This window comes from Polypterus senegalus, chromosome 3 (genome assembly GCF_016835505.1).
Source record: "Polypterus senegalus isolate Bchr_013 chromosome 3, ASM1683550v1, whole genome shotgun sequence".
In the NCBI taxonomy this organism is placed as follows: domain Eukaryota; kingdom Metazoa; phylum Chordata; class Cladistia; order Polypteriformes; family Polypteridae; genus Polypterus; species Polypterus senegalus.
In genome coordinates this window covers 113,403,806-113,415,490 of record NC_053156.1, presented here as the reverse complement: position 1 = coordinate 113,415,490, position 11,685 = coordinate 113,403,806, and the positions used below count along the sequence as shown (strand labels likewise).

The following is an 11,685-nucleotide window of genomic DNA, read 5'->3' as shown; positions in this document are numbered from 1 at the left end:
ACAAAGTCTTTCAAATCTAGTGTTTATCTCCCGTGCCAAAATTCCTGAAATCCTGGTGCTGTAATGTTTTAAAAAATTGGCTATTTTATACAAAATATACTGCGCACCTCTATAAGGTACAAGTCTGAATTCTTACTATAGTCTCATAGTACAATATGTATATTTGAAATTACAACCTGCTTGTAGCATCGAACATAAGGCACTGCTGTTCCATCTTGTCTTTGCATCACTCTGACCTTTGCCTGCCCATCACTAAAACGTGTAATTTTTCCTCATGTAAAGTACGTATTTGTTTATACAAGCAGAGAAAAATAGCATAAAACACACTGTAGCATGAAAGCACAATAAAGAATAAAAAGATGAAATGGTTTCAAATGCATGAACCTTATATAATAACATACTGTATATTTTTATACTTACATTTGTAGCCCTAAAGAGAGACCTTGGGGAACTTAATGAAGCCAGGTGATTGACTATGCGCTTCAAGTCTTCGGCACTAACTTGCTGCTCTATAAAAATTAGAAGAGAAACAAGCCGCGTTTTAACAACATTACTTTTTCATTAAAGTAAATTCACATACAATATAGCAATAAGAAGTCATAAGCCCTAAGTAAAATTCTCACCCCGCTACTGCCAACTAGCAGATTGTTACGTTTACTCAATAATTTACATTTTATATCAAATTTACAAAACACTCAATATCTTAATTTTATCAGAGAGAATGTTTACAAAAAAATAAAATAAAATTCTAAATATAGCACTTTGTGCAGTTCATATATTGCTCCTTTTCCACTTTTTACTCAGGCTAACTGCAATACAAATTTTCAGAGTGTTATGAATCTGTTATTTTCCATTTCAAATTTATTACATGTACATTGACTTGAAAAATGATATCTTCTAAAATAAAATCCTGTTCAAATATTCTTGTAATTTACATGAAATACTAAAACATACATTTACTCTACAGCCTCATCGTAACACCTTTCACTTTACATTGGCAACATAAATCAGCATTAGTGCTGGGCATCAGCATTGATATGATTCATACTAACAATACCCCAATCTGATTCAATATCAACTTCATCTTGACTGAATTAGCATGCACAGATATATTTGATGGATTTTTTATTCTTTTTTCAAAGAGATTACTTAAACATGCGCAGAAAACATTAATATCATATGATAAATTTCAGTAACACTTTATTTGAAGGGTCTACATAGTGACTTCATAACATATGCATAAGCATGGAATGACATTTAAGAAGAATTACTTGATTAGTAATGAATAGTTAATATCAGTATTTTGGAACAATGATCATTGCTCTTTTTTTAATATATAAATAAAAAAAAAACCTTTCACAGCACTGCACTCATTCAGAATTCACCATAATTTAACTTATGCTTCGCCACATCAGAGTTCATACATATTATGGGGGGGGGCGGTCCTTGTTTAAATACAATGCAATTGCATTTATTTTATAAAACATCTATATCATCCTGAGAAGAATAATATAAAACAATCAACTATTACTTCTAAAGTAATAAATGATGTTTAACAACCTATTCGTGCGTTATGAATCTCAATGTAGACACCCTTCAACTAAACTGTTAGCCAAATTCATTCCCCAATTGGACATTTAAAATATTATATATCTCTACATGTATATAATCTCTCTCTCTATCTATCTTATATATATATGTGTGGGTAGAAGCCTGAAATTTGGCAGGCTCATTACTTACAGCTTACTTACAAAAGTTGGGCAGGTTTCATTTCGAAATTCTTCGCGTAATGGTCATAACTAGAAGCTATTTTTCTCCATTTACTGTAATGGAGTTGAGCGCGAAAGTCGTGGGGGGCGGAGTTTCGTGTGACATCATCACGCCTCCCACGTAAATCACGCAGTACGTAGAAAACCAGGAAGAGCTCCAAAAACCGCAGACGAAAACATACATTATATGATTAAGAAGGCAGCGAAACAATTAGAAGCGAGCAAGTGACATATAAAACCATATTCACCGGCTCATGTGAACTGCCGCGCAGTGCGCAGACAAAAAGCAACAGTTCCAAAGAGTGCTGAACAAAAACTGAATTACACTGCTACGCTCAAATAGACAAACCACACGCCGTGGTGCAATAGTAGAGGCTTTGCCTCTAGCGCCAGCTTCCAAGGTTCGATTCCCGAGAGGGGATGCACTGAGTATGTACGCACGCTTCCCGATACATTTTAGCCTCGCATCCCCTTGGTTTGAGACGTATGAAAAAATATGCGGTTAACGCAGAAAGACAGATCACCAATTGAAGCTTTATGAATAATGGATACTTTATTTCGCGATCAATGATCGTTTTGGTAAAGCCATACTCAGTGTATTCATTAGATGAACGGTAAAAAAGTAAGAGCAAGGGGAGGATGACATTGAGGCACGCAGGCAAAACCACAATAGCACGCGGGCTCGATGTACTGTAGTGCTGAATTTCGCGATCACATTTGAAAAAATATATATCTTTTCAAGTTCTATTTAGTCCATATGTGTCAAATTCAAGGCCCGCAGGCCACATCCGGCCCGCGAGATCATTTTATATATTATTGTTATTAATGGCCCGGGGATATGAAGCGCTGGTTTGTGGAGCTCATGTGGCTGTAATTACAGAATTTAATCTAAGATGGCACTATGAGACAAAACATCAAGATAACCTGAAAGACCTGAATGCAATGCACAAGATACAGAAAGCAGAAGAGTTAAAGAAGAATCTGACACTTCAGCGGACGTTTTTACCCGTGCAAAATCACAGTGATTTCAAGTGAAGCTACTTTTATGGGAGACACAAATGCACCATTGCAACTTGCCCCACTTTCCCTGTTGCCAAGTAATGTTGAACCAAGTCGGCACTACGGTGTTCCCAAATACGCACTTTGCTAATAAACTGAGCGCACTGTGCACTGAGTTTGCACGGTGCTTTGGTGGCTTTGAAGAACAAAAAAAAAATTTTGAGTTGTTTCGCAACCCATTTGCTGTAGATGTGGAAACTGCACCTCTGCAGATTCAAATGGAGGTGATTGAGCTGCAGTGTAATGGCACACTGAAGGCAAAGTACGATACTGCACGGCCCGCACAGTTTATTCACTCCATTCCCGCAGAAATGCTCCAGCTCCGTCTACATGCGGCTCGAACCTTGTGCATGTTGGGTAGCACATATCTGTGTGAGAAGCTCTCCTCAGTCATGAAGACTAACAAAACAGCACACAGGAGTCACCTCACTGATGAGCACCTGCAGTCCATCCTGAGAATCTCCACAACACAGAACCTCACACCAAACAAACGAACTTATTGCCAAAAAAAGATGCCAGGCGTCCAAATCTGATAAAATGACATAAGAGCAAAGACAACTGAATGATTTGATGAAAAGAACACATTTTATTTATATTTCCAGGTTTTGTTATGCACCATGTTCATATTTAAATTTGTATAATTTTGACAGGATATATTTTTATGGAGAGGAAAATATAAGTTATTTAAGGTTTGAGTTGATTATTCCGGAATAATATTCTGTCGACTAAAGAAACATTCCTTCTATTTAAAATTTAAATAGAACTTGAACATATACGATAGTTGTGTGTGTGTGTGTATATATATATATATATATATATATATATATATATATATATATATATATATATATATATATGGATATATATATATATATATATATATATATATATATATATATATATATATATATATATATATATATATATATATATATGTAGATTACTTCTGTTCTCATTTGTTCCTGAATTTCTTTGGATCTTGGCATGATGTCTAGCTTTTGAGGTGCTTTTGGTCTACTTCTCTGTGTCAGGCAGCTCCTATTTAAGTGATTTCTTGATTGAAACAGGTGTGGCAGTAATCAGGCCTGGGGGTGGCTATGGAAATTGAACTCCGGTGTGATACACCACAGTTAGGTTATTTTTTAACAAGGGGCAATTACTTTTTCACACAGGGCCATGTAGGTTTGGGTTTTTTTTTCTTAAAACCATCATTTAAAACTGCATTTTGTGTTTACTTGTGTTATATTTGACTAATGGTTAAATGTGTTTGATGATCAGAAACATTTTGTGTGACAAACATGCAAAAGAATAAGAAATCAGGAAGGGGGCAAATAATTTTTCACACCACTGTGTGTGTGTGTATGTATATATTATATTATATATTTAAAACTTTATTAATCCTGAAGGAAATTACTTGGTTTACTTCTAACCCTTGGAGTCAGAGCGCAGGGTCAGCCATTGTACAGCGCCCCTGGAGTAATTGAAGTTTAAAGGCCTTGCTCAAGGGCACAAGCAGAGTAGGATCCCTTTTGGCAGTGACAGGGATTCAAACCGGCAACCTTCGGGATACCAGCGTAGATCCTTAGCCTCAGAGCCACCACTCCAGCCCAAAAAAAAAAACACGTTTCGCCCTGATTTAGGCTCATCAGGCGTACACACTCCACTGCACCCCTCGTGGGGATCAAACCTCGGACATCAGCGTCAGAGACGAAGCCTCTTTAAATTGATCAAAATTAAAGATATAGGAGGAAGACTCATGTGTATAATTCAACAAGTTACACATCTCTTCAGTTGCTCACTTACAGCAGTCACATTGATCAGTCTTGAAAATGTGTCCTAACACTCCTTAGACAAAGAAGGAAGCATTTAAAACAAGGATCTAGAGTTTATGCTTGTTGACAGTGGCAATGAATGAATGGAACACAAAAGAAAAAGAACCAGCCATCATGACTGGTAATGCCACTGGTATGGAGCTATTTCAAGTCGGCTGCTTTGAGCACAGGCTCACTTTTGTACCACAGGCTACTCTGAAAATTCCAACAATTTCCCGCTTGCTTTGCTGGGTGAGGCACGTTGTAGGGTGTTATCTTTAAAGATAAAAACTGCTAAAGATTCTTATTTTTTGTGCATGAGGCAACTTAAATGTGAGCTTGGAGCTAAACACCATCTCTACTGCAAATTGTTTAGGCTCTACTCGCTTGAATATCGTCTGAGACAATGTTTCTGGGTGATGTCGGGAGATAAACTTTTGAACTGCACAGCTTACATATGGCTTTGCTTTTATCCAGTTGTTCATTACCAAGGCATAGTTTGAATCCATAGCAAGTCCAAACATCTTACTTAAGTGTCTAAGAAGGTTATTTCAGTTAGAGGACACACCATTTTATGCAATGTGCTTTTTCTGTAGAAAGCCTTAACAGGCGCATTAGCGTTACCCATTGGATCAGACGGCAAAAACATATATAAGCAAAAATCTACATATAGAAATTGAGCAGGACAGAGATTCAGGAGATTGATCTTGAGACTATAAGAATCTCTATCAAATCTTTTAATGAAAAGTAATGATTTATAAGAAAATCGATATTTCTAGCCAGACCTAATCAGCATACATCTTAATACTACAAAAGGTTAAAGGTTTTGTGCTATAGTATTATACATTATAGAATCTGTGTTATAGATTAAATTCATTTTGAAAATATGACAAATTGTATGTTCTGAGCCAGGGCTGACAGATCATGGTATTGATATTCTCAACACCTTGCTACCATAAGTTACAAAATTATATCTAAACCCTTGCACAAATATGTGAGAACAACCGTTAACCTGAACATAAGACAACTCCTCAAGGAATCAGACCATTTAAAGCCCAACACAAGCAAGAGTGGGGCTGCACGCAGGTGTTAATGAGTATGAATTCTTGTTTTATGCAGTGAAGGGAATTAGGCTCATGTCAACCGGAGCTAAAGAAATCATAAATGCATAATGCTGCTCAGCAAGTAGAAGCTGTAGCAAAATGACTAGCAAAGTAATGTCCTCACAATAATAATTAAATCCACCTTATCCAATTTATCATGTGTGAAAACTGTCTTATTCTAAACAAGTTGCCTCAAATTATGCTCCATTGTTCAGTGGTAACTCAATTATGAAACTTAAGAAAGTTAATTTAGATTTTAGAATTAATAATATGAAACACAAGATCAATAGACAAAATACACTATAAATTGTACAATTAAAATTTAGGCCATGCAAAAATGTAAAATACAAAAATTACAAAAGTACAAATTAAAATATGGAAAATGTATAAAATTATAAAATAAAATACAAAATATGATTATATAAATATATTAACACAATCCAAATTGTCAAGTTAACTTTATCAACTAATTGTAGCTTTGATTTCATCAAAAATTAAACCTTTCAAAACGCATGCAAGCATTGATTTTAATAAGTTAAAACACGTACATCACAGTCAAGCCCTATTTATATCCTTCACAGTGCTAAACTGCTTTTCAGTGGCCCTTCTAGTTATTAGCAAAGTCAAACTTAAGTACTGCACAGTATATTTACAGTAGGCTTCAGACAGTTAGATGTACAACGAAAAGACCCAATTAGTGTTCTCAATACTATTACATTTACAGCTGCCATTAAGCCAAATATTGTCTTAATAAAAGAATGTCTATCCCATGCATGTATAACTACTAATGGAGGGCTGGAGCAGTAACATAAAACATCGACATTAATAGAGAACAAGACTTTCATATTGGCCTTTCAAGCAGCGATTATCACTCATCCAAAGGAAATGTCTCTCTTTTCACTTGATGATACTAAATGTGTAAACTGCACTGTACTGTACTCTTTGGTAAAGTATCCTCGAAGCACCCATTTCACGGACTACAATAAGAAAAAGTGTACATTTTGTGGCAACTTCCCCCAGATGACAATGCAGCATGGAAAAGAGGAGAGAAAATATCAAGAAGCAAAATGATTTGATTTTTGTGCAGGACTGCTTAAAAAAAAAAAGAATATTTTAATTGTACTCTGTGTGCAAACATATTTATTATACACCTATTCAATACATTTGTGAGCCACCTAGACTGTGATACAGTAATGGTGACTATACTATCTGTGGGCCAAGTCAGGAACTGAAGAGGAAAATAAATTTGCCATTTCAAATAAGAACATGGGTGGGGGCCGGGTACTTTAGTTACTTATTCAAATGGATCTTTGTGCATTTGCTTCCTCCTGCCTAGCTAACCAGGACGACTAATGTAAATACACTGTATCATCTATCTAATATTCAAAATGAACAGAAGCATCCATCAGACATCCTAGCTACGTAAACAATATTCGTACAGTTTTATTACCACTGATATTCTCCAACTTACTTAATTCAGTTTAGGGTTACAGAAGCCACTACTTAACCCAGGACAGGGCACCAGTTCACAGCTTTCTTAACTGTTGTTAATAATGAATTTTACGCATCAATATTTTTAGAGTATCACTGAATTTTTCTACATTGACTTATGCATCAGCAAGCTAAATTTGAATCTATCTATAAACATTAGACTGTAACTACTACCGAAGCGCATAACTCTTCCTATGAATTACCCAAGCTTCAGCATCTGTCTTGACTATTCCTCCTTCTCAGGAGATACAGTCTGTTCTCCCAAGTTCTCATGCTTCATTCAAATATCCACATGGAAAATTTGGCTGGCTGCTTTGGACTTCATGTTTAAATTAACTTCTATCACTTTAGTTTACAACTGATACATATGAGCTCATGATCTGCCAGAGTACTATCTATACCAAAATACTATTTAATTACTTATTATTATTGAATACACTTGTTCACGTTATATTGTGATTTAGTGATATTTTATTGAAGGTGTGTTTATTTGTGTTGGCACTGCCTTTTTACATTACATTTTTTGAAAACAAAGAATTCTGTGGTCTAAATAAATTAAGGAAAAAAGTGGATGCTGCACTATAGTCTTTTACCTAAAGATGTCACCAGAGATTTTTTAACTTCCAAGAGAGAATTTACTAAAAAATGTTCTCCCTGATGTTGTTAAAGATATTTGTGTAAGTATGCCCCCGAAAAGCTGTGGGAAAGAACAAGATTGTTGCAATTGCTTGACTCAAATATACCTAGGGTAATGGTTAATTTGTTGCAGCACACACCTTATAATCTTTTTATGCTCTCATTCAGCAATTATAACAGACTGTAGCCCAAATCCCTATATCTTTAATAGTGCTTTCATTTACTGTAGTTTTCTTCAATTATGGATTTGTTTCCTTGAAAAACTTTGCCTCCAATTCTATAACTGTGATATGTTTATGCTATGCAATTCAAAAACACAGCTTTCTTTCAGGAAACTGTTCTATTGAATTTATTAGCATGGATGCTCCTTTCTTCCCTCACTGCAATTATATGCAGAAAGAGTGGCGACTATGGCTTAGCAACATAAACCTAGCCCATGTCTTTGTATTAAGTATTCCATACGTATATTTCGCTTTCTTTTGCATTTTATTAAAAAATGCACTTACCTGGCCCTGGTTGTGCCTGAAGCTGTACATAAGGATGCTCCAGAAGCTCCTTGATTGAGATCCTCTCTTTTGGATTGCGGATTAAGCATTTCTACCCAAATTGTACATATTTATAAAAATAAATAAATAAATAAAAAATAAAAAAAAATTAAAGGAATAATAATATAAGCCAGAAAAACAACCACTAAAAAACTGCTAAGGAGATCTCCAAGTCAATATATAGTAACCTCACCATCATGTACTAATTCATTTAAAATCTGTAATATAATACTTTATACAATAGCAATTCATCCATTTTAGTAATATGTGTGTAATATTAAGATTGGAAAATAAACATAGTAATCATGAGCTCCTTATAAAGTACTGTGAAAAGTATTTATCACTTTTTTGTTTAATATAAATTATTTTGTTTAGCTAATAATCAGTGATTTTCTATGAGTAGGTAACAGTTTACATACTATTTCCCATTAATAGAGAAAAAAAATAATCATCACGGCACTTACAGCACTATAACTATGGTTACGGAACTACATGTCACTTATATCTACATAAAAAATTAAAACTGATATTCAATTAATGAGAGAGATACTGCAAGCATAAATAAAGTAGTATTTAAGGAGAAAGTGGTACTTCAGGTAGGCATAAAACTTTGTAAGAAGCTTTGCATTCTTTATTCTGGGTTGTACCTCTCACTGGTTGCCAATCAATAGACCAATAACAATAGATAAATATACTGTTCAAGTTACCTGCAACACATCATGAAGATCTTGTTCTGAAATATCAGGAAATTTAATTTTGTGTGCTGGATCAATAATGGCTTGCAATTTACTAATCTGACTTGTTATGTGCTGAAATGGAGTTTTACCATAGGTCATGTAGTATAAAATGCAGCCAAGTGACCATACATCGCTTTTAGGGCTGATCTAAGAGATAAGAGAAAACAATGCAACTTTAAGAAATCAGTCAGAACTTAAAAAAAAATATAAATTAGAACTATTATTTGATTCAATTCAAATCAGATTTTTAGCAATGATTAGAAAAACGTGATTACATATTCTTTATCTGAACAACATCCTGTACTAAATATTTATTAACATTCCATTTTTAATATGACTCAGTATTACAGTGATCTCAGGATTCATTTTTTAACATGGGAAAGGATGTGAAGACCACAGTTATCATACTGAAAGTGCTTCCTCCTGGAATTGTTACCTAATTATTTGCTAAGTATTAGTTCAGTGAACAAGAAAAAATTAATTACTATTTATATAATAATTAATTATAAATGTATTATTTTAACCAATCATAAATTATTTTATTTAGAAAAAGACAGCATTCAAATCTGGTGACAAAGAAGTTCTGAAGGACATACAACATGCACTAAAGAAAAAGCTACAAGAGGAAAGTAGGCTTACAAAGCTAACATAGAAAAAAACTCACTCAGAATAACATGAAGGAAGGTCGGAATGGACTAGGTATAATTATGAGACTTAAGCAATCCAGGGCTCAGGTGCTAAAAGGAGATGTGTACAAAGCTAATGCCCCAAACCAATAATTTAACAGGTTTCCCCTCCTACTGCCACCTTCTTCCAATGATCAGTCTCTCCACACCATCCCTACTATATAAACTACCACCACGTCAACTGGATTGGCTAGTGACAAGTTCACCTCTGACCATCAGTGTAAATTGTCCATAACTGAAGACCAAGTAAGGAGACAACTGAGGAAGCTACACACCAGAAAAGCTGGAGGACCATATGTAGTCAGTCCTCGAGTTCTTAAGGCCTGTGCCGACTAACTTTGAGGTGTCCTCTAGCTTGTTCAGTCTGTCCCAAAGGCTTCAGAAAGTGCCACTACTGTGGAAAATATCCTGCATTGTTCCTGTTCCAAAGAAGGCAGGTACCTCTTTACCTAAGGGCTACAGATCAGTGGCTCTTATGCCTTACATCATGAAGAACATTTTGAGAATTGTCCTGGACTATGAGTCCTGTTGTGGTAGTCCATTGGACCCACTGCATTTTGCCCATTGGACAAAGATTGGAGCAGACGATACAATTATCTATCTGCTCCAGAAGGCTTTTTCTCACATGGACAAAACTGGCAGCATCTGAGGATTAAGTTTACCGATTTCTTCAGCGCCTTCAGTATCATTCAGTCATTCCTGTTAAAGGGTAAATTCAGAGATATGTAGGTGGATAAGCCTATGGTGTCTAGGACAGACCAGTTTGTGAAACCCAAGGATTGCATTTCTGATACAGATGTGAGAAACACTGGAGCACCATAACAAACAGTCCCATATCCTTTTCTTTTCACTCTGAACATCTTCAACTACAAGGCCATGCATGTCACTTGCAGAAATTCTCAGTTGATTCTCCACTTACTGGGTGTTGTTAAAAGGGATGAGACAGAGTATAGGAGTCAGATAGAGAACTTTGTTTTGTTGGTGCAAAGTGAATTGTCTGCATCTTAACATCTGCAAAACCAAGGAACTGGTTATTGAGAATCTCCACACCAAAGAACATCTGTGTCTGTTTACTATTCAAGGAGTGAAAGCTGAGGCAGTCCACTCCTACAAGTACTTGGGGGTCCACATTAATGACAGATTAGACTGGTCTTAGAATACAGAGGAACTATATAAGAAAAGCCAGAGCAGGCTCTTTTTCTTAAGGAGACTTCATTCTTTTAATGTGGAAATCCTTCACATCTTCTATAACTCTGTGATGGGAAGTGTGATTTTTCTGCACTGTGGTGTGCTGGGCTAGTAGCATGACTTCAAGAGACACCCACTGAATCAACTGACTAATTAAAATGGTGACCTCTGTTATGGAACACACTCTGAACTCCATGTAGGAGGTATCAAAGGAGAGAATTAAAACAAAATTGAGTGTCATTACGAACAATGCTGCAAATCCTCTTTCTGACACACTAACAATGAGGACTTTCAGCTAACAAATTATTCAACAGAAGTGTGTTAAAAACTACTGGGTCTCCTTTATACCAACAGCAATAAGTCTGCAGAATGCCTCACTGGGACAGCCAAGTCAAAACATCTCTAATTTTCTTGCTTTATAGTCATTCCTCATACGTGTTCACACCAAAGTCTGGGTGTATATTTTATATATATATATATATATATATATATATATATATATATATATATATATATATATATATATATATATATATATATATATATATATATATATATATATATATATATATATATATATATATACATATATACACACATACAGTGGTGTGAAAACTATTTGCCCCTTCCTGATTTTTATTCTTTTGCATGTTTGTCACA

General features: G+C 35.2%; 1 protein-coding gene across 1 annotated transcript in view; it reads right to left on the bottom strand.

The window, feature by feature from the left end:
* The window catches only part of ttk (ttk protein kinase), a 72,295-nt gene that overhangs the window by 5,118 nt on the left and 55,492 nt on the right, over positions 1 to 11,685 (bottom strand). The window contains 3 exon segments of the mRNA XM_039749756.1: positions 421 to 509; positions 8,376 to 8,466; positions 9,122 to 9,298. Coding sequence (XP_039605690.1) covers positions 421 to 509; positions 8,376 to 8,466; positions 9,122 to 9,298 — 357 coding nt within the window.